Consider the following 25,187-nt stretch of genomic DNA (forward strand, 5'->3'; position numbering starts at 1 on the left):
GTACTATGAGGTGGTAATCATTTAGGCAGGTTACCTTCGGACTGTGGACTGTCAATGGAGACAAGTTTTTGGTAGGTGTTCCGTAGGTCCAGCTTGGAGAACACGGTGGCCCCCTGGAGTGGCTCGAAGGCCGAGGAGATGAGTGGTAGCGGTTCTTTACTGTGATGTTGTTGAGGCCCCGGTAGTCGATGCACGGGTGCAAGGTTTTGTCCTTCTTCTCCTCAAAGAAGGATCCTGTGCTGGCGTGGGAGGCAGAAGGATGGATGAACCCTGCAGCTAGGGGGTCCTTAATGTAGGTTTCCATAGCCTTGGTCTCCGGAGCCGACAGAGAGTACAGTCTTCCCCAGGGCGGAGTGGTACCTGGGAGAATGTCAAACCCGGTGTGGCGGAAGAGAAATAGGGGTATGTGTGGCAGAAGCGAAGTGGACCGGGCCTTAATTTAACCTGTCTGGGACTGGGGTTGAAATTGCAGGGCGCCAAATACAAATCAACAGAAATCTCATAAATCAAATTTCTCAAACATACAAGTATTAGGCACCATTTTAAAGATATAATTCTCGTTAATCCAGCCACAGTGTCTGATTTCAAAAATACTTTACAGCAAAAGCTCCACAAACGATTATGTTAGGTCACCCCCAAGTCACAGAAAAACCCAGACATTTTTCCAGCCAAAAAGCACAAATAGAGATAAAATGGATCACTAACCTTTGATGATCTTCATCAGATGACAGATGACACTCATAGGACTTCATGTTACACAATACATGTACGTTTTGTTCAATAGAGTGCATATTTATATCCAAAAATCTCATTTTACATTGGCGTGTTATGTTCAGTAGTTCAGTAGTTCCAAAACATGCAGTGATTTTGCAGAGAGCCACATCTATTTACAGAAATACTCATAAATGTTGATGAAAATATAAGGGTTATGCATGGAACTTTAGATACACTTCTCCATAATGCAACCGCTGTGTCAGATTTTTTAAAAACTTTACGGAAAAAGCATAGCATGCAATAATCTCAGTACGGAGCTCAGAGCCCAAACCAACCAAAATAAATATCCGCCATGTTGCACAGTCAACATTAGTCAGAAATGGCATTATAAATATTCACTTACCTTTGATGATCTTCATCAGAATGCACTCCCAGGAATCCCAGTTCCACAATAAATGTTTAATTTGTTCGATAAAGTTCATAATTTATGTCCATATACCTCCTTTTGCTTTTGCTTCAACAAATTGAAACGCGCAAGCAACTTCAAGCGGAAAGGTCGGACGAAAATTCCAAAAAGTTAGATTACTGTTCGTGGAAACATATCAAATGTTGTATAGAATCAATATTTAGGATGTTTTTATCATAAATGTTCAATAATTTTCCAACCGGAGAATTCCATTGTCTGTAGAAAAGCCATGAATGAGAGCTAACTCTCTCGTGACCGAGCCTGTGACACTCTGACAGACCACTGACTCAAAGATCCCTCATTCCCCTTCCTTTATAGTAGAAGCCTCAAAGAAGTTTCTAAAGACAGTTGACATCTAGTGGAAGTCTTAGGAAGTGCAATTTGACCCCATAGACACTGTGTATTCGATAGGCCAAGCTTTGAAAAACTACAAACCTCAGATTTCCCACTTCCTGGTTGGATTGTTCTCAGGTTTTCGCCTGCCATATGAGTTCTGTTATACTCACAGATATTATTCAAACAGTTTTAAAATCAGAGTGTTTTCTATCCAAATCTACTAATGATATGCATATCTTAGCTTCTGGGCCTGAGTAGCAGGCAGTTTACTTTGGGCACGCTTTTCATACAGACGTGAAAATACCGCCCCATATCCCAGAGAGTTTCAGCATGATCAGAGGTGAGAGGTCACTTGCTCGGATCTACAGGAAGTATTATTAAAGAGATGCTTTACATTGAAATACAGATAGAGATGTAGTAGTCCCAGAGTTAGTGATCCAAGGTCAGTTTTGCATTTCACCTCCTGAATGAATCGCCACCTCACCCGCTTTTAAGATAATCTTCGGGCCAACTGGGGACCGAAGGCTGTTTAGGAGACACCACTAGAGACATTATTTTGTAATGGTGATGAACTGAGATAACATTACGTTTAGTAGCACTGTAATTCATTAATCATATGCTGTCTCCCCTGCTCCTCCTTTTACACTCTCACACCTCTCTCTTCACCTCTTTCTTCCTCAGTTTTTTTTATGCACACCAGATGTGAATTGAAATACAGATTGAACTTGTAATTACAATATTACAAGTAATATTTGTAATGCATGTATTACATATTTATAACACTTGGATAATGAACTTCTTTAAATAAAGCATTTCACATTCTCTACTAGTTGAAATTAAGTCTCTTATTTGATGAAATAATACACCTATCCTGTGTCCTCAGATCAGTGCAGATGTAGGAAATTAGATATTGAGAGGAACTGGTTTTAGAGTATTTACATGATAGATAGGAAGAGTAGTGTACTGTTTTTTTGTATTGAGTTTCTGTATATATTAATTCCAAATCAGCCTTTATATATCAAATCAAAGTTTATGTGTCACGTGCGCCGAATACAACAAGTGTAGACCTTACAGTGAAATGCTTACAGGCTCTAACCAATAGTGCAAAAAAGGTATTAGGTGAACAATAGGCAAGTGAAGAAATAAAACAACAGTAAAAAGACAGAGTATATACAGTAGCGAGGCTATATAAGTTGTGAGGCTACATACAGACACCGGTTAGTCAGGCTGATTGAGATAGTATGTACATGCAGATATTTAAAGTGACTATTCATATCTCATGAACGGAGAGTAGCAGTAGCGTAAACGAGGGGTTGGCGGGTGGTGGGTGGCAGGACACAATGCAGATAGCCCGGTCAGCCAATGTGCGGGAGCACTGGTTGGTCAGCCCAATTGAGGTAGTATGTACATGATTGTATAGTTAAAGTGACTATGCATATATGAAAAAAAGAGTAGCAGCAGCTAGTTAGCTAGTTAAACCATGTTTCTAGTCTATTGCATAGTTACAATGTGTAACCATTGCTGTCCCAGGACCAGGATTGGTAAACACTATGGGGAGTATAATTGCAATACATACATGCTGACACAGCGTCATTCAAAGTCTGGAGTTTGATACTCCTGGTATTGGACATGACTGAAAAAGCATGTCTCACTGACATTCATACCTGAACCGCACCATTATTTGCCAAAATAGAGTACATGATCAGTGAATATATTCAATGTACAGGCTACAATGTAGGGATTGCATGCCTGGTAATAACTACATGTATATACTACTTGCATCCTTTGCACAATAAAGTTGTATTATATTCTACTTATTCCATAGGTTTCATTCATGCATTCAGACTGTTTTGAAATTGATACAACAGGCTATGATAGCTGAGGTTCACAGCTAGGTTCTGAACTAATGTGTATACCAAATGTTTAAGATCGACTACATAGCTAGCTACACATCCATAGGCATACAGGTCTTTTTTATCCTCCACTACACAATAAGCAAGAAAATAGTTAGCTAGCTACGTAACTTCAGCTGCAATGGATGTCAAATATCAGCAGAGAAAGATTAAACTTTCTTACATTCAATTTGCAGTAAATGCTTTAGCTAGCTAGATTCTTGACATCCACTATATCACAAAGACGACAGCCTGTTTTGCTGGTTTTCTCAGGAGTACCTAAAACATTAAACAACACAAATTACAATGTCAGACTCTGTCACGGATTCCCCCTGTACTGCTGCTCATTCCGTTCACCAGCTCCGGAGGTCTACGGCCTTTATGCGTCACAGAACTGGATCATTACCACCAACCCCGGACTGTCTTGTCTCAATACGCACACCTGGTTCCCATTCCCCCTGACTCATGTGTATATATGTGCCCTCTGTTTCCCATTGTCCTTGTTGATTATTGTTCCATGTCCATTGGTCTTGTGAGTACCTGTGATCTGTTGTATTGGATTGCGTGTTACCGTGTTAGCGTGCACTTGTTATTACGGGTCTCTTCCTGTGTATTTATTAGAAGTTTACACCTCGCTATTTTTTTGGGTCACAGCCCTGTGTTATACAGTTTATATATATATATATATATATATATATATATATATATATATATATATATATATATATATAGTTGAAGTCGCAAGTTTACATACACCTTTGCCATATACATTCAAACTCAGTTTTCACAATTCCTGATATTTAACCCTATTAAAAATTGCTAGTCTTAGGTCAGTTAGGATCAGCACTTTATTTTAAGAATGTGAAAGGCCACAATAATAGTAGAGAGAATTATTTATTTCAGATTTAATGTCTTTCATCACATTCCCATTGGGTCAGAAGTTTACATACACTCAAGTAGTATTTGGAAGCATTGCCATTAAATTGTTGCAGGAATTAAATTCCTCGGTTTTAATACCCAATTAAAATTAATCACTCTGTCAATTCATAAGAGTTTGTAAGACCCTTATTTGTATAAAATGGACAGAGACCAGCCTTTGAAATCAACCAGCTGCGTTTATTCTCGTGAGTACTGCTCATGATACATTTTACCACAGATTATAAACTGAAAATGATGTCAGCGTTTTCTAAATGTTCCGTCTCTTCTTGACACTGGTAGAAAGGCTGTACAGTTCTCAAGCCTTCCCACCTCGTCTAGAGCCAAGGCCAGCCTGTGTAGATAAGCATTCTTGCCAGCCTGGCGATATAGTTCATTCATTTCTACCAAGGAACAGACAGTCATTGTTCTAATTCTTGATTATATTTACACACTAGTATATATTATACTAGGATTAAAAAGAAAATTCATACATATGCAGTAACATAATAGTATTCTGATTAGTCAGTCCTGATTGAAATGTATACATAATTAGTCATTATGCACCGATATATACCATAATGGCTCAGAGTCCTAGACTGCCATGTAGTTAGAGACCCCATTTGGTCTACATAAACTCCATTGAGAGATCCTTCCCAACCTCTACTCTAACTTCCTGTCTACCCAGATCTAGGGATCTCTTATCCTTTTACGGCTGCTGTCCCTGTACAGGGACCAAATCAGCAGAAATTTCAGAGCGCCAACTAATAGTACTCGATACAACTCAAACTTTCATTAAAACACACATGCTTGTTTTGGAACAAAATCCTCATCGTCTAAACCATGGGTCAAATTACCACTCTCCGCATACTCAGGTGAAACATGCTGTATCAAGAATATGGCACCCACTATAAGACAGCTCAGACGAACAGCCCTCCAATGAAGCCCCACCCTTTTCCCAGAAAACATATCACCAGCAAGAGGCCAAGACACATCTTCACTTCTATGAACGCTCACAGCTAGGGAAAAATCGGGTATTAGGGAAGTCTTCAGTAAGAGTTTGACCCCCGCCCTCTAAAAGATTTGCGGTTCCTCTCCTACCTCTGTGTATGTTCGACAGTGTCAGGGTGTGATACGCACCCCGGGAGCTCCTTCGGCTATCCTCACCGCGAAGGCAGTCACCAGGAGTGCTTGGTATGGCTCCCCCAACAGGCCTCAGGGACTGCATTGAGTGGCTTCACCTGTAATTCACCTGTAATGCATAAAATCCTGGACATACAGGCTTGGTTAACAAACAGTTTCTCATATGTTTTATCTGATTATATCTTTAACTTCTATGCCTATTTGTTAGCTATTTTTAAAAAATTATTATTAGTTTATTATCCAATAGGCCACTAGGTGTCCTATCCTAGACCACAAACTTACCCATCCCCCTTTTGATACCTGGCTCTGCCCAGGTAACAACCTTATCTACCCTAAATAATGACTTAGGTAGGATTAGTAAATTATCCTTATATTCTGACATTATCATGTATGTCCAATTCTCCCTTGGGCATCCATTCATATCTATCCTGTATCAATTCTCTGTCAAGTGTCTTATCTACTTTAAGAAGTATCTGTGCTACTTATATATGTTCTTAAATATATATATTTACCGATTTAAACAGTAACCCCTTTCTCTCCTATCTCTCAAATATCACTAAGCGTCTCACTGTTTGACTTAATCTAAAATCATTGATTTTTAGAAAAAACATGTCTGAGGGGCAATCTCTAAAGTCCTTACATTTCCTTAATCAATCTATCTTAATCCTTACAAAAATCCTAAATCATCACAGATGTCATATATTCCTGTCAAATGTAATACTATTTAAATAAAAACCTCCTAATAGAGTCAAACAAAGCCGAAATGAATGCTAAATAGCTGTTAGACCAAAGATCTAGTCCCCCTCCAGTGGGCCGTCTCTTAAAAGCATGTCTACTGCATTGTTCAGGACCTCGGGGATATGTGCTGCTCGCAGCGATGATAAGCGGGTCTAGGCCGACAGCAAGAGCTCCCGAACCATTGGACCAGGAACTGTCCTACCAGGTACCCCGAGCTCCTGCACATTGATGTGTTGACCATTCCATGGGAGGCTCCAGCAGACGCTGGCCTCCTGCCTCTTAACACGGCACCCCAACCCAGAGGCATCAGCTCACACAAGTTCTCTGAGGTGGACTCTGATCAGGCTCACTCCCTTTAACAGGAAGGAGCGAGATAGCTATTTCGATAGGGTCTTCAAACATGCACCCATCACCAACAGTTGATGGTGTCTGTGTTGGTTTGGGTGCCGGCCGTGGGATTTGAACAGTGAAGCCACCATCAGTAGGCCGAATAACTGTTGGCACTCTAACACCGACATGGCTCGTCCGAGCAGGAAACGTTTGAGCTAGGATATCATTTTGTTTCTCTCATCTGAGGAGACGTGCCCTCATGAGAGCTGAGTCTATGGACACCCTGAGGTAGATCAGATGCTGTGAGGAGGTCAGGTGACTCTTTTCCTCGTTTAGGGTGAGGCCCAGAACTCTAAGGTGGTTAAAGAGGGTCCTCATGTCTGTTTTGGCCTGTTCCCTGGATGAGACAGACTATCCAATCGTCCAGGTAAGGCAGTCGCCGAAATGCTGCAGTAGGTGTTCACCATGCAATATCAGAGTCCAGTCAGGTGCCAGAACTGTTGGAGTTCGTTGGAGTTCGTTGCCAACTATCACTGTGTTTAGTACCCATGGGGACTCCGCTTGCCTCTTTCAGTTTGGCCTTTGGGCCTGTGAGAAGCTGCCAATGCTGGCAGCAAGCACTTCAGGATGACTGCCGAGTGCCACCTTTCATAGACACAGTCTCTGCCTGTGGGCAGGGACACCTTGCATATCTCAATGTGAAACGGCATTCTGGAAATTGTCATTTTTCTCTGTGGGAAGAAGAGAAGTGTAACAGAAAAATATGGCAACACCGTGAGACCAGCAGTGTAATCTAGTTATTATGTGAAAAAAAATAATCGAGCACCAACCCAGCTACCCACTGTTTGAAAAACAGCAGTGCAAATGCAGCTGGAATGTGAGTTTACAATGGAAACTAGTATAGTTAATGTCTGTATAGTAACCCTCACTACAATAGAGCTGTAATGTTAGTTTCCAGGGGAAACTAGGATAGTTACGGTATTAACTGTAAATACAACAGAAAACTAGTAACCCCAGCTACACACTGTGCAAGACCGTAGTGTAATAGAGGAAAGGTGAGTTTCCAAGGGAAAACAAGGATAGTCACTGAAAACTGGTATGTAGCCTACCGTAAGTAGTGCAACAGAAAAACTATAGTAAACCCAGCTACACACTGTGCAAAAAAAATGTTGTGTAATAGTGCTGTCAGTTTCCGATTAAGGGATAGTTCATGTCTGTACTGTAAAGTAGTGCAACATATCTACAGTTCACACAGCTATACACTGAAATAGGGCTGAGAGGTGCGTTTCCATGGGAAACTATGATAGTTACTGTCTGTACTGTAAACTAGTTTAACAGAAAACTATCACAACCCAGCAACTGTGTGAAAAACAACATTGTAATCTCACTATGTTGAACATAAACTCAGCCCAATACTGGAAAATTAAGCCAACAGTGTAATTTACTGGGTATACAAAACATTAAGAACACCTGCTCTTTCAATGAAAGACTGACCAGGTGAATCTAGATGAAAGCTACGATCCCTTATTGATGTCACTTATTAAATCCACTTCAATCAGCGTAGATGAAGGGGAGGAGACAGGTTAAAGAAGGATTTTTAAGCCTTCAGACAATTGAGACATGGATTGTGTATATGTGCCATTCAGAGGGTGAATGGGCAAGACAAAATATTTAAATGCCTTTGAACGGTGTATGGTAGTAGGTGCCAGAAGCACCGGTTTGTGTCAAGAACTACAACTCTGCTGGGTTTTTCACTCTCAACAGTTTCCCGTGTGCATCAAGAATGGTCCTCCACCCAAAAGACATCCAGCCAACTTGACACAACTGTGGAAAGCATTGGAGTCAACATGGGCCAGCATACCTGTGGAACACTTTCAACACCTTGCCCCAACAAATATTAGTAGGGTGATCCCCATGGTAGACTCAGTGTGTTACTGTGCCTATATATACACTGCGCAATACTGTATGATAGTATAGAATGGGTCCTACAGTATCAGCATTAGTCTCATACACTATTTGAAGGAGAGGAGACATTAATGGCTGTAACTTTTCCTTCTGGAAAAACAATTAAGCCAACCATGTGATATACAATGTTTATAGTAAACACTGTGCAATACTGTACAATATGGACCTAAAATATCAGCCTAAGAGTATGAGACAATCTGAAGGAACAGACATTTAGTGTGAACTGCCTGACCGTGAGGTGGCAGGGCATTCTACATCACACGTTTATAGCTTATTTCTTGCTATATATGTGGGGGTTCAGGTTGGCAGTACTTAGTCCTGCAATGTTCACCTCTCATTAGATAGCTACGTTGCATAGTTCATTCACCATGGAACACACAAGAGTCTAGGCAAGATGGCTTGTGCCCTCTGAGTGAGATGAAAAAATTGTGCGCCTCGCGACACCTAGCTTACTCTCAGGGGAGAACTGCAAGTCCACCAGAGTGAAACATACACAGTCTCCCGATCTTGCGGGATAGGCATGGTCCCCGAACCTGAAGGCTTAAACCGTGAGGGTTACTGAAGGCTTAAACCGTGAGGGTTCCGGTGGACAGGCAAGTCACACAGACAACTAAGACAAACCCTCTGCGCCACAATACTAGTCGGCCAAACCGAGTATCGCCCAGTTTTGTACACTGTCAAAAGTAATAAAACAAGGACAAAAAACCCAAAAGATGGCATAAGTCAAACCGAGTGGGGGAACAGCAGAGCACCGAGATGGAGAGGTTAGCTAGCTGCATCAAGCTAATGAATAGCTGTGGCTATACTTCTGCGCTTATACACTCTAATATAGAGTTCTTACCAAGAAAATCCTCTTGGAATGAGCCGAGAAAAGGATGGAAGTAGTACGGCGGCAGCAATTAAAGGGGGTCACTACCCGATACAGGGGACTAATTTGAAATCCTTACTCGGAATGTATCCTGCCGCACGGAAGAATACCATATTCGAGTGATCCCATATAGTGCTACATAACCTATCTTGACATGTTAATGCTGGCAGAGCTGTCTAAGAGGAAAATGAATGGTAGCTAACTGGACTAGGGGAGACTCATCATATTCATAGTCTCTTCTCTGCCCAGCTACTAGTTCAAGTGCACTACATTTGTATAGGCATTGATAGTATACATTCGTATTATTAGATATTAGTTTAAAAATATATATGTACATTTGAACTCATGTTGCAATGGTCAGGAAGTCCTCTTTCAAATCAAGGTTGTCCCGTGGATTTAATTACTTAACTTGCCACCAGGTGGCATGATTGCTTTGAATGTGCACTGACAGGGTAACATTGTTGACATTGTTGCACGGTGACTAGTAACCTATGCAGACATAGGGTTAGACATAGGGGCAGACATAGGGTTACATAGGGTAATGTGCAGACACATTACCCCTTTGGCCATAACCTATTTTTTGTTATTATTTATTGTGAGTGGTGTAGATGTTTCAACTGGAATTTAATTTTGCATGACTCTTTCCTGTACTCTATGACAGGCCTGTCCACAAGTGGAGGCTGGTGCGAGAAGCAATAGGAGGACGGGCTCATTGCAATGGCTGGAATGGAATAAATGGAACAGAGTGGAATGTGGTTTCCATATGTTTTATGTGTTTGATACAGTTCCTTTTATTCCATTCCAGCCATTACAACGAGCCCGTCCTCCTATAGCTCCTCCCACCAGCCTCCATTGCTGTCAACACAAAAGCGCTCCTGAGCCTCGGTACTTTAATGGCCTTAAAACCCACAGTTTCAGATTTTATGGACAATGTTTTATGTTGTTTTTGTATTAGGCTATTAAATTACATTTTTGCTTAGCATAATTTTAAAAAGTTTGCCTCAAATCTCACGTAGGCCTGTTAGGCCGAGCCTATTGGCCATAATATTCCATTTGAAATGATCGGTGCACACTGTGCACTGAGTGTTAAAACTTTGCAAATGTGTCTTTTGCCGAATGCCAACACTATAGGTTTGGGCCTACTCGACAGTACATTCTTTGACCGCCATATGACATTTTTTTGCACGCCCTCGGACACTGGCCTTCTAAGCCCAGCTAGTGAGATTCCACACCCAATTTCGCAGCCCACTGGACCGTTTGCGGTTTGGGTAAACTGTCAGTGAGCTTCCATCCATGGAATCTGGCATGATACTTCAATATTCCTCATACAAGGCAGCCCAGCTTGGTCTCATAGACTAGACGTAACATAGTAAATGTAAACCCGAGACACTCAAATTAATAGCTAACCCTAACCCTTTAACCTAACTCCTAATATAAACCCTAACCTTCACACCCTAACCCCTAGCCTAGCTAACAATTGCCAGTATTCGTAATATATCATACGTTTTGCGAATTTGTAACATATTGTACATTTCGAAAATGTGTAACATATTGCATGTTTTGCAAATTTGTAACATTAATACAAATTGTAATTTGTAACATGTACTAAATGGGTGTCTCGGATTTACATACAGAATAATACAAATGCTCTGAGACCATACCATGCTGGGCAGCCTGACCATCTTTTATTTGAGGTGTCAGAGGGCTCATGATGCGGGTGACCACAGAGCATCAAATGGGTTTTCCATTCCTTTCGACATGTGGACCTATCCATATCCCTATCTTTTGCGTGTGCGTGTGCATTAGAGTAGAAAGAGAAAGAGAGAGAAAGAGAGAGAGATGGAGTTTTCGAGAGGGAGTTCAAGACTGTACACGCGGCTCACTATATGTTCTGTCCTCTTTCATTACCTTTCATACGCATGCGCTAGTCGCTACTCTATACTCACTACGCCTTTACGCAGTCTGGTCCTCTCTTTACTGAGCGAGGCTCATAACACAGCAGAGGACAAAAGAGAAAAGGATTCCCTGTTGTGGTTTAGGGGAAAAAAAGAAAAAGAGGGAGAAAGAAAGAAAGAAAATAGAACTTTGTTTGCCTTAGCTACCAGCAGCAGAAAGATAACTTCAAAACGTATAGGCTACCAAAGGAACTGCCTGCATCCGATAAGGGATCTAGTCCACATACGAGGAGAGGGAGGGGGTGTGGAGAAAAGTCGAGAGAGAGACAGAGTGTGTGTGTGAGAGAGAGAGAGAGCACCGAAGGAGGGAAAAAGGTCAGGACACAAGGGGCATTTCGCACTGCGAGAAATAAGGATAATATCAGAAGGTTGCAGAAGTAACGGAATTGGCAGAGATAAAAACGTGTGATAAAATAAACGTCTGCCCCACAACTTCTTCACAAAGTCAATTGAAAGGAGTTCCTTGGTAATTGAATTGAGCGCATTTTCTCAAGAAAAGTATTTGGATACTTAGGACACAGTTGGTTTTGCTGAAGCCGAGACAGTAGGCTGGAGGCTTCACTTTGGATCGTGCGTAATTTTCATTGAGAGCCACCATCAGGATGCGCGTCTGCCTGCTCTTGGTTCTTCTCTGCCTCCTTTGCGCCGGGCACGCTCAGAAGTTCTCCGCTCTCACGGTAGGATACTATAGTATAATTCTGCCAGAATACTCTGACTTTTTGCAGTCGAGCATTTGTCTTGTGTATTGGTTTATTTTGGATACAGCCTTCTTACGCGCAGAATGCACGCTTGGAGCAGTGGCTTTATTTACATTTACGTCATTTAGCAGACGCTCTTATCCAGAGCGACTTACAAATTGGTGCGTTCACCTTAAGACATCCAGTGGAACAGCCACTTTACAATAGTGCATCTAAATCTTTTAAGGGGGGGGGGGGTGAGAAGGATTACTTTATCCTATCCTAGGTATTCCTGAAAGAGGTGGGGTTTCAGGTGTCTCCGGATGGTGGTGATTGACTCCGCTGTCCTGGCGTCGTGAGGGAGTTTGTTCCACCATTGGGGGGCCAGAGCAGCGAACAGTTTTGACTGGGCTGCGCGGGAACTGTACTTCCTCAGTGGTAGGGAGGCGAGCAGGCCAGAGGTGGATGAACGCAGTGCCCTTGTTTGGGTGTAGGGCCTGATCAGAGCCTGGAGGTACTTATGTGATGGCAATTAAGAAAATAACGTTTTTTCACCAGTTTACGAGCCGCGAAGGATAACATATGGTTCGGATTCTCCACTTGCATATTTTTTAACCCATGAACATAGCCTATTGATTTAAGTGTTGTTTTATCTGGAACTAGATATTTTCTATCTTTTTTCATTTTTGTATTTCTTTATTTAGGCATGTTAATATATGTATTTATTTATATGTAATCTTTTTTAATATTTCTATTTCTATTCTTTTAATATATTTTTTTAACATAAATGATAGGACCATTCATGTAAGGTCCCTCTTAATTTCCGTGCCAAATCATGTCCAAATCATCATCCTAAAGTATGACAAAAATGACTGTGTAACTCAATGAAGTAACTTGTAGATGACTTGGACATGATTTGGAAAATTCTAGTTTAGGTACTATTGACTTGCATTGGATTGATGAAATCAATCAACTTACCTTGTTTCGTTAGATTGAGTTAGATCATGTAGATGAGACAGATAACATGTTTAGTTGAGCAAAGGAGGAACAAACTACATTGTAAAAATAGTTATTTTTGATACGAAAGAAGATTAGCTGTGTGTCTGATTACGCTAAATACCTGAACATTGCATATTGTATATACATTAAAACATAGTGTGGTGGTGGTTTTGATTATTATAATTTTTTTTTACCAGAGCAGTGTTCTTAAGCTTTATGAATGTTAGAGGTACACCAAATATTGACTTGTCCACATGAGTCCATCATTCTAAAATACGTTTTAGTGAAAAATATCTGGGTATAAGAGTCCATTGTGAAAGCTAGATGTACTGCTAACACCTATAGCTAATTTAATGTAATGACTTTCAAAGGTCTGAAATAATTTAGAGAATACTTCAGTTTAGCCTTATTGAATCTTTGGGTGAATTTTGTCTGTAACAATTGCATTTTTCAAAGCATTTTTTGTGCAAACGCTGCTCCTTCGTGGAACTCCATGTCAGCGAAGTCTTTCGTCCTTGCGCGCCTGTGCGCTCTCATTGCGAGTGTAAACACATTGGCTAGGGAATAGCTGGCTGGTTGCTTGGCGGGGAAAAAAGCCTCATAGTCTTGAAGCCTTATTATAGTGATATTTCGCATGTGCTGCATTCGTTGCCTTTTAGATAGAATAAATAAAACAGGGTTGAAATAAGTTGAAAAATGTCATCCATAAAAATAAAAAAAAACATGCACATATTCAATATAAGAAACAGACAAACTGAAATAACATTTATTTGAACCTTGTATTAATTCATTTTCTTTCAGTATGCTCCATATAATCTAATTATCAATATAATAAAACTAGGCCTATGATATTTTCTTGAAAATGAGGCCTATAGCCTACTCAAACATGATAATTGGCTTTATTTAGCAAGGCACTGTGCAGATTCATTCATATTCAGCACATCATGATTCGTTTTTTAGGATAGGCTAATTATTATAGATTCTGTACCGCTTTTTGTCAACAGCACACCAAATCTTTACATCGATTTGAGGAATATTAGGCTATAGTGATGTCACCAATAGCCTATGTAAAGTTTGTATCAATAGGCTACCTGTTGCATTTTTGAGATATGAAAAGGAAGCAGAAATGTGACTGACCTACACTGTACAGGTAGGAAAGTGTCCAGACAATTGTGAGCTGATTGACCATTAGGCTAGGTGTGAATGTTCTGAAGCTTAAAATTCTAATCCATCATGAATACGACAGAAACCCATAGACCCCTTATGAGTCATCAGCGGGACAAAGGTATTGCTCAGTCTATGAGGTGGTTCGCTAAAAATGGCAGCACCATTTTATCAAATGTTCATGTTGATATTTTACAGTTTTCATGGGCATACAAATCCAAAATGATGTATGCTATTGCAAAATCGAATGCTTCTAACCGAGTCACCAACTTGCGTTGTACTTCAATATGCATAGGCCAATAGGACTACTTGTTGAATGCTCATTTGGAATCCAGGTGTTTAGTTAAGCCTAGTGATATTGTCAACCATCATCAGCTCATCCAGATTTTTTTTCTTCTGAATGAGAGTCAGATGTTGGGATATAGCATGGGGTGCTTGTTCGCCGCGCCTATGAAGACTGTTGCGATCAATGTTGGATTCCATCCAATACCCCTACATTTATGTTGATTATCTGCTATTGTCAGATTGATTTTACAGCAGGGTCTAGAAGATTTAACAGAGAAAGCATCAATGTCTAGGCTACTGTGCCCAATTACGTAGGATGGGCTGTATACTTTATCATAGAGGCTATTGTTACTTTGTGTCTCTAAAATCACAATGTTTCCATTTCTATTTTCATGTGACAAAGAGTCTTCTTTAAATTGAAACGACCTTAGCCCTGCCTTTTACCTGATCCAATATGTTTGCATGAACTGTTTATTGTCATATATTTGGTAGCCTATGCTACAAAATATAATATTCTGCCCATATGAACAAATTTATTTTAGGCCACAGCCTAAGGAACAGCTACATGATTGAATGAAAAGCAGCAAACAGACACAACATTGTTTCAAATTCTTTAATAAAAGACACATAAACAGCTTGCTTCACAGCTTGCTTCACAGTTTCCTCGCCACATAGGCCTACAAGGAAACTCAATGTATCTCGACGAGTTCTTGGGGATCTGTACGCAGCATTGTACCTTCCACCAAAAGTTTTGCTCCTCAAAAAGACACGTAAGAGGAATTTTTGTGTGCATGTATTCCGTCTGGCTAAGTGGCTTGACAGAATCTCTGGGTGCATTCTTTCTGCCAAGCAGTGGCATCTGGGTGCATGTACTCTGTCTGACCTGATATAATCTCTAGGTGCCATCTCCCTGGGTTTGTAGGGTCTGACAGCTCCAGATGGTAGGAGTGGAGTGATTATCTCTGCTGGCATGTCTCTGTGATGCTGATGTGCCTGTTAGCAGCTTGCTCATTGCTCCAGTGCCTGGCTTGCCCAGTGATCCTCTCCAGTTTTGTTGTGCTAGTCACCCAGACAGCAAGCTAGAAGCTAAATATGCAAACATGACTGCATCCAACATCCAACAGCCTTGATGACAATGCACTCTTTTGGGATGTGGTCCATGCCTCTCTGCTTTGACTGCCTTACCAGTGCATTTACATTCACAAAGCAATTGTCATTGTTACCACAGGCGAAGCACAGGCCAATGTCAGTTCATCCCCCTCTAGATCTGAGTAATGGTCTGAAGCACCATGCACACAAGGCTTCTGGGGAACTCTAAAAACAACCTAATTGCTGTCCCCTCTTAGAGTGTAATGTTGACATGTTCATTGCATCATAACCCAGTAGGGGAAACCCAACAACACTACAGTGCCCATTCCATATTACCCATCAGCCCTTGCATGCTTATGAAGAAAAGAGAGGCAAGAGCACATTTTTGGGTGGATGGAGTTTTTTTTAACGACCGTAATCATGTGTGCTCACAGTGCTCATCTCTGCTCACTTCTGCTCAGGTAGGAATAATAGAAAGTTGTAGAGACTGGAGGCCGAAGTGGCTGTAGAGGAATGCGCAGTGTCAGAGTCTTGCCTCTGTGATTTAGAGGTTGATGTGACAGCCACCGCCCTTAGTGCCACTATTTATGGGCTGTGCGAGGATGCCTTAATATCCAATGGGAAACAAATGGCCATGGGTTGTTAACCTGGAGGTGAGGGGTCAGAGAAGCTCTCTCCTCTGCCTGCACATGGCATTTTGGAATGTGGGAGGAAGCATTGCATTGTGCAGATGCACCTCTTGCTCTGCATTCTCACACACACTGTGATATACAGTTGAAGTCAAAAGTTTACATACACTTAGGTTGGAGTCATTAAAACTCATTTTTCAACCACTCCACAAATTTCTTGTTAACAACTATAGCTTTGGCAAGTCGGTTACTTTCTACATGACACAAGTCATTTTTTCAACAATTGTTCATAGGCAGATTATTTCACTTATAATTCACTGTTTCACAATTAAAGTGGGTTAGAAGTTTACATACACTATGATGACTGTGTCTTTAAACAGCTTGGAAAATTCCAGAAAATGTTGTCATGGCTTTAGAAGCTTCTGAGTGACATCATTAGAGTCATTTGGAGGTGTACCTGTGGATGTATTTTAAAGCCTACCTTCAAACTCAGTGCCTCTTTGCTTGACATCACAGGAAAATCAAAAGAAATCATCCAAGACCTCAAAAAAAGTATGGACCTCCACATGTTTGGTTCATCATTGAGAGCAATTTACAAAAGTCTGAAGGTAATACAAAATTCAAAAGGCATTCGCACATCTGAGCAATCTTTTTTGCAGGTGCTTGGCAACAGTTGAACAAGATGAAGGAAACAGGAAACGGTACACTGCTCTTGATAGTATCACTGATATTAATAAGCTTACTTATTGGTCTCACAGCTTTCGTCAGAGCTTTTGTGATTTAAAAAAAAATTAGCACCGTTATGTAGACCTAGCCCCACCCACATTCGTTCCACACGTCGAAAGGGGTTGGAGGCAAAGGAAAAACACATAAGTGCTACCAAATATAAAAGCCTGAAGGTACCATGTTCATCTGGACAAACAATAGCACGCAACTATGGGACAACACCATGGGACAACGCAGCCGTCATACTGCTCAGGAAAGAGCAGTATGTCTCCTAGAGATGAACGTACTTTGGTGCGAAAAGTGCAAATCAATCCCAGACAACAGCAAAGGACCTTGTGAAAATGCTGGAGGAAACAGGTACAAAGGTATCTATATTCACAGTAAAACAAGTCCTATATTGACATAGCCTGAAAGGCCGCTCAGCAAGGAAGAAGCCACTGCTCCAAAACCGCCATAAAAAAGCCAGACTATGGTTTACAACTGCACATGGGGACAAAGATTGTACTTTTTGGAGAAATGTCCTCTGGTCTGATGAAACAAAAATAGAACTGTTTGGCCATAATGACCATTGTTTTGTTTGGAAGAAAAAGGGGGAGGCTTGCAAGCCAAAGAACACCATCCCAACCGTGAAGCACGGGGGTGGCAGCATCATGTTGTGGGGGTGCTTTGCTGCAGGAGCCACTGGTGCACTTCACAAAATAGATGGCGGCATGAGGGAGGAAAATGATGTGGATATATTGACATCAGACATCAGTCAGGAAGTAAAAGCTTGGTTGCAAATGGATCTTCCAAATGGACAATGACCCCAAGCATACTTCCAAAGTTGTGGCAAAATGGCTTAAGGACAACAAAGTCAAGGTATTGGAGTGGTCATCACAAAGCCCTAACATCAATCCTATAGATGATTTGTGGGCAGAACTGAAAAAACATGTGCGAGCAAGGAGGCCTGCAAACCTGAATCAGTTACTCCAGCTCTGTCTGGAGGATGGGCCAAAATTCACCCAACTTATTGTGGGAAGCTTGTGGAAGGCTACCGGAAACGTTTGACCCAAGTTAAAGAATTTAAAGGCAATTCTACCAAATACTAATTGAGTGTATGTAAACATCTGACCCACTGGGAATGTAATGAAATAAATAATAGCTGAAAGAAATAATTATCATTACTTTTATTGTGACATTTCACATTCTTAAAATAAAGTGCTGATCCTAACTGAACTAAGACAGGGAATTATTACTAGGATTAAATGTCAGGAATTGTGAAAACTGAGTTTAAATATATTTGGCTAAGGTACATGTAAACTTCCGTCATCAACTGTTCGCAGAGACTAGCCGTCCACAAACACATACACACACGCTGACATATGTGTGCACTCTGTCCTTGTGGAGGCAGAGGGATGGAGCAGTGTTTGGTGTGTGTGTTTGTTTTAACATCTCAGCGTTGAGGTAAAAAGTGTTGTGAGTGTTATATCTGACTTTTGATTCTAATGGAGTTAACACCAGTGGGATTGAAATTGACGCCACCTGCGGTGAATAAATGAAGTGGGGTTTTTGTTACTCCACTGTGTTGGGGTAAGCCCAAAAAACATGGAAGGGGCCTCATGATCATATTTACCAGTATCCCTTGCTGCAGGTTGCTATTTATAATTGTTTGTTTTAATATCTATGTTTCTGCATGCATATTGATTGATTAATTGTTCTTATACTACCCAAAGATAACACATTTTTCTTAACATATCCGATCTGTAAGTGGTTGGACTTATTGCATCCGTTATTGAGATGGTTGTTCCAGTGTAGATGGTTTAGGTAGTCTCATTTATCCCTTACAAGTTCCAATTGTTGGGTATCCTAATATGACTTGCCGATGTGGCCTGCAAACCAAGTTTTTCAGACCACTGTGTTAGGGTAAAACTAGGCTGTCGAAGTATGATATTGTCAAAAAAAGTAATATATTGTCATAAATAATTAAATCTTTATGATAAAATATTCACTTAGCCACTCACTTGCTGAAGGTTGCAGGACTGAAAGCTGTGAAATGCAACAATAATGTTTCTGTCACTAGCAAACACGTAATGTGTACTACCAGTACCTCTAAAATGTACTTGAAAGGAACCCTGGGAAATAAATATGCAAATAGGCCTTTACACCATACAGTGTTAAAACAACACCCCAGAATGAGTTACTGTAACTCCACAGGTATTCATTGCTTACCACAGAAAAATTTGGTAATTATTTGCATGAGCTTTCAGAGATCATATCTTATTATTTAACATTGTTTTAGGTTTTTAATTATTAAGCATTTTATCCCACTTTCACAGCCATTGTTGTGCACTGTGCTCAATCCACTAACAGTAGCCTAAGTGTGTCACGACTTCCGCCGAAGTCGGTCCCTCTCCTTGTTCGGGCGGCGTTCGGCGGTCGACGTCACCGGCTTTCTAGCCACCGCTGATCCACTTTTCATTTTCCATTTGTTCTGTCTTTGTCTTATCACACCTGGATTCACTCAAACAATTACTTGTTTATTATTTAACCCTCTGTTCCCCATGTTGTATTTGTGAGTGATTGTTTATTGTTATTGTCAGGCGCTGCACTTTTGTTTTAGACCGTGTTTTGGCACTAGTATGAGTTATGTGCTGTCATTTGGTAACCGGTATTAAAGTGAGCCTTTTTATTATACTCCGCTCTCTTGCACTTGACTTCGCCTCCCATATACACGCCAACACTCTTGGGGTGTTAGTTTTTCAACACTTTGAAAATTATTATTTTAACAACCTTTCTGTCAATTACATTTACACACTAAGAAAGTATTACAATTAACACTGTGGTTGTTAAAATTTTGAACTCAAATTTGCTGTGTGGGCACGGTGCAAGGGCATGCTCGGGATATGACTATAACAATGAGACAACTTCTACCATGTAGTAAACTATTGCAACACAAAACATTCCCTGGTATGCATATATAATCTACTGGACTCAAGTTGGTGGCTGAGTCTCAGAATTACACTTTATTGGTGAACCGTCCTAATAGGACCCTTAGAAAACATAACTGATATTGTATTTAGGCTATATTTGGTCACACAAACAATAACTAATTCATTAAATTAAGCCTTCATAAACCCTTTATAAGGCCTACATAGATGCTTCACATGGTTAATACATGTAAAGAACTTTGTGAGACAATAGATATAACATGGAATGTTGTGGTGTTAGGTTGTGGTCTGGTGAGACATAGTGGCTTTAATGTTTTGCCTTAGGAGAAATTGATTAACCAGAAGACGTTTGGAGTTCCCTTTAAGTTAGTCAACTTCGGTAAAATACTATGGGGAGTCGCACACTCTCGAAATATGCACCTCGCTGGAAGCCCCGCCTTCCACAGGTGATAAAGCTTGAGGCTCGAATTCATTCCTTCAATTATTATGTTCTTCACCTCGGTGTGAAACGGAACGATTCACTTTACTAAACAAACAATTGTAACACGAAACTGTCTTACATTGTGTCAACTTAACTGTCCCTTAGTGGTAGAGCATACTATCAATAACTTTGTGTGCTGAATTTGGCATGGTTCTCATAAGTTTCCTAATCACAAACAATTAGTTATTCTTTGAATAGTTTGGCCTGGCTATAGCAGTAAGTAAGATGGCTAACGCGTCCGAAACAACTAAGGCTAACAAGCCAGTTCGGGTTTGCGACCATGCACAAATTAATTAAAAGATACTCACGTTTGTTGTCTTGTATGTCTTGTCTCGATGAAGGCTCAAGGTCCCACCTCGGTGATTCGGTCCTAAGTAGATTTTTGAGATCAGGCTAGCTAACAAGCGCTGCATAGCATGCTAGCCAGGTTAGCTAACTTGCAGAGGCGAGCTAGCTACTGTCATCTATTCCGGCTTCCTAACGGTGGAATTGCTTGGGTAGCTCTCTTATTTAGTATACGTAGCTAGCGTTCAGTTTCTTGGTTATTCTAAACGGATTGTGCTGCGGTCAAAGAGGCTAGCTAGACTAGAAGCCTCATCATGGTTAAAGTTGGTTAGCGTGCATAACTTCTGGCAAATTAAGCTTACTAGCTTTCCCTCAGCATTAAGGCAATCACATTCCTATTTCCAATTCCTGGAGTTGGAGGGAGTGGAGGAAGTGGGGCTTGCGGGCACCTCCGATGAGAAAGCAGACTCCGAGCACTTGGCTCGGGAAATCCTCGGAGCGAGGGACCTTAGCACAGGTCTGAGTGACTGGTGAGCCCCTGCACAAAAACATTACTGTGACATCAGTGCCTCCACGTATGGTTACGGCCAAACAGGGTGCTACGTCAACCATTGCCGTAGCCCCTGTGTCCATAAGGGGCCGGGCTTTGTCCAGCCTATACAGTCTCATGGAAACACAACTTAGTTTGGAATCTTGTCCGTGTTTAAAGCCCCCTGATACCCCCCCGTTCCTTGGTGTTCACCTGGTTCAAAGGGTATATCAATCTCCCAGGGTGGGAGTAATAATCTCCCCCATAGGTGGCTCATTACTGGGATTAATAGCTGATTTGTGCTTGTAGCTCACTAGTCCCTATTAGGTGCTTAGTGATACAGGTAATGGGTTTTATAGGTGATTGGTTTGATTCCTGGGAATTAAATTAGCTTTTTCAGAGCCGTATGTCCCTTTTCCAGCTGGGTTACAAGGTGATGTGACAATGGTACCTATGACTGGTGGGTATGATAACCTTCAGTGCTGGGTGCCAGCACAAGTGCTGGGTGCCACTTACCGCCTAAAACGAGGGGCACTGCCAATCGGAGTACGTCACGGATTGCTGGTGCCCCAAAACCCAGAGTGGACTGGGCTTCAGGCAAACCTTAGTGCATGAACACAGTTGTCAACCTAAAGTTCCACAGTGTTCATGGGTGACAAAAGGGTTGTGTCTCCCAAATGTGGGTGTAATGAAAAGTGTCCCTTCTCCACATTCAAACACATGTGGTCAAGTGGTGGAAAGGGAAAAATAACCAATCTCTCCCAGTCCACAAGGTGGTGTCCCGCCCCTTCAGACGGGACTTGACGGGAGGCTCACTGTCTGCTCCAATCAATAGCGCCCATGTGCAATATTTCTGTGGACCATGCGAAAGAGGAACAACGGGGTACAGGGGTTTGGCATGCAAGGCTGGAGATTAGGTTCCTATGTGCCTGGCCCTTGATGGCCAGAGGTTTACCTCCGAATGTTATTGCTTACCGTTCAATCCCCAAAGGCGTCCTCCACGAGAAGGCTGTATGCGTATAAGAGGCAAGCGTTTGAGCTCTGGTGCCATGATAAAGGGCTTGTTACTTTTGATTGCTCTGTGAGGGACATCCTTATGTTCCTACAGGAGCTTTTTGAGCAGGAGCGGACATTCTCCACCTTAAAAGTGTACATGGCCACTAATCTTAGAGTGTCATGTGGTAATTGATGGAGACACACTGGGGGCCTACCCCCTGGTTGTGTGGTTCCTGGACGGTGTACGTCGTATCAGACGTGTCTCTAAACCTATTTCGCCCACATGGTACTTGATGCTGGTTTTGGAGGCACTGTGTTCCCCTTTGAGCCTCTGGAGTCTGAAGATCCTCTTCTAAAGAACCTCCTTGCTCATGGCTTTGGCATCGGCTAAACGTGTTGGGGACCTCCATGCTTTATCTGTATACACTTCCTGTACTCAGTTCGTTCCGGGTGACTCTAAGGTGATGTTGTCCATGACTATGAGCTATGGGCCCAGTTACATAAAACATCTTAAGTTAATTTTCCCTTTATCTTTTCCCTTAAAGTTTCCTTTAACTTTAAAGGGGAACTGCACCCGCTGATTTTGCCTAATTTTTTAGCTTGCTCCTCAAGAAATGCTTAGTGGCCATGACAGAAGCCAAACGTGAGTTGGCTTGTGGGTGTGGTTCGATGTGGGTGCTTCTTGGGTGTGCCTTTGCCACCACCAAGACACACCCATCTGTCAGCAGCCCGCAGCTGTTTCCCTCAACTTAATCACAACAAACTAACTTCATTCAGGTTGAGTTCAATAGCTTTGAATAGGTCAGTAGCCTACAGAGTAATATGAGAAGAATGCATTTGCTGAATTTATGTAGATAATCTAAGCAAAGTGTTTTGATAACTTTTAAATGTAGTAACAGGTCCATATATAATAAACAAGCCTTCACGTAATACCGTAGAAGCAGTGTTCTACTAATATAACAATGTCCACCTTTCATCTTTCATTGCCATTCACAGCATTCTGTCTGGTGGTAATGGGGCTACCTTGGCAAACATGTCAGAGTGGTCATACCTTCCTGTGTGGTGTCCCATATACAACAGGAGTTCCCTGATCCTGGTGCAGAATACACAGGGTTTCTCCCTCCCGATATTGACTGATACCACTCAATTCAATAATAAAAAAGACAATACAAGTAAAAGTTGCGTCTAGTAAAAATGTTATGCCGATTGCCAGGTCTCTCCCCATTCAGAGACACCAGTATCAAGCCTGTCTGTCAGTCTGGACTTCATCACCTCATCTTTCAAGTCTCCATGTGCTGGCTCCATACATGTTTCTGTGAATACACACACATAGTGTATGAGTTTTATTAGCAATGGCACACAAACAAGTACTATGTTAACCTCTTGATTCTAGCCATCCCGGATCCGGGATCGTGAATACAGCCTCAAACTATTCATGAAAATCGCAAATGAAATGAAATAAATATATTTGCTCTCAAGCTTAGCCTTTTGTTAACAACACTGTCATCTCAGATTTTCAAAATATGCTTTTGAACCATAGCTAAACAAGCATTTGTGTAAGAGTATTGATAGCCTAGCATAGCATTTAGCCTAGCATTCAGCATGCAACATTTTCACAAAAACAAGAAAAGCATTCAAATAAAATAATTTACCTTTGAAGAACTTCAGATGTTTTCAATGAGGAGACTCTCAGTTAGATAGCAAATGTTCAGTTTTTCCAAAAGATTATTTGTGTAGGACAAATCGCTCTGTTTTGTTCATCACGTTTGGCTACGAAAAAAACCTGTATCCAGGAGTGTAATTCTCTCCGCAAGCTCATTAGCATAACGCAACGTTAACTATTCATGAAAATCGCAAATGAAATGAAATAAATATATTAGCTCTCAAGCTTAGCCTTTTGTTAAAACCTCTTGCCTCTACCCTCTACTTTTTTGAACATTCTGTTAAAAATCGCACAACATTTCAGCGCCCTGCTACTCATGCCAGGAATATAGTATATTAATTTGCTTAGTCTGTGTGGATAGAAAACACTCAGACGTTTATAAAACTGGTTAAATCACTGCTGTGGCTTTACCAGAACGGCATTTACATCGAAAAGCACAGGAAAAACTGATCACTGAAAATGGAAAAATATATTGCTGCGCTACTTGAACCCATTGATAAAGGTGAACCACAATTAATTGACTGAGGTTGCAGTACCTACAGCTTCCACACGGTGTCTAGAGTCTTGTCATTTGCCTACGAGTTTTTTCTTGGTCAAACACATGCAAGGCAGCGCATTTCTTCAGGTCTAGGACCGGATATTTTGGTTGAGTTTCTAGCCGGACATTTTTCCAGACGGACAGCTAATGATTTTTACATCGCCTCCTGATGAATTTTATCGCTTATTAACGTTTACTAATACCTAAAGTTGCATTACAAAAGTATTTCGAACTGTTTTGTGAAAGTTTATCGTCGACTTTTTGAATTTAAAAAAATTACGTTACGTTTTGAAACGCTGTTTTTTTCGTTTATCACACAGTCTACATATAACGATATCTAGGCTTTATTTGGACCGATTTAATCGAAATAAAGACCCAATAGTGTTTATGGGACATCTAGGAGTGCCAACAAAGAAGATGGTGAAAGGTAATGAATGTTTTCTATTTTATTGTGCGGTTTGTGTAGCGCCGAATATGCTAATTATTTTGTTTACATCCCCTGCGGGTCTTTTGTGTTGTAGTGTATTGTTACATGCTATCAGATAATAGCTTCTCATGCTTTCGCCGAAAAGCATTTTAAAAATCTGACTTGTTGCCTGGATTCACAACGAGTGTAGCTTTAATTCGATACCCTGCATGTGTATTTTAATGAACGTTTGAGTTTTAACTAATACTATTAGCATTTAGCGTAGTGCATTTGCATTTCCAGAGCTCTAGTTGGGACGCAAGCGTCCCGAGTAGAAGCAAGAGGTTAACAACACTGTCATCTCAGATTTTTAAAATATGCTTTTGAACCATACCTAAACAAGCATTTGTGTAACAGTATTGATAGCCTAGCATAGCATTAAGCCTGGCATTCAGCATGCAACATTTTCAC

At 41.1% G+C, this 25,187-nt stretch overlaps 1 protein-coding gene across 3 annotated transcripts in view; it reads left to right on the forward strand.

Moving 5' to 3' along the window:
- Positions 1-11,309: 11,309 nt before the first annotated feature.
- smoc2 (SPARC related modular calcium binding 2) overlaps positions 11,310-25,187 on the forward strand; it is an 85,802-nt gene continuing 71,924 nt past the window's right edge. For 2 of the 3 annotated variants that reach the window (XM_029670024.2, XM_029670026.2), the window contains exon 1: positions 11,310-11,999. In XM_029670024.2, coding sequence (XP_029525884.1) covers positions 11,925-11,999 — 75 coding nt within the window. In that variant the 5' untranslated portion in view covers positions 11,310-11,924. The remainder of the gene's footprint in view (positions 12,000-25,187) is intronic. The other variant, XM_029670025.2, reaches the window with a different exon arrangement.

Source organism: Oncorhynchus nerka, linkage group LG10 (assembly GCF_034236695.1).
Source record: "Oncorhynchus nerka isolate Pitt River linkage group LG10, Oner_Uvic_2.0, whole genome shotgun sequence".
Lineage (NCBI taxonomy): Eukaryota > Metazoa > Chordata > Actinopteri > Salmoniformes > Salmonidae > Oncorhynchus > Oncorhynchus nerka.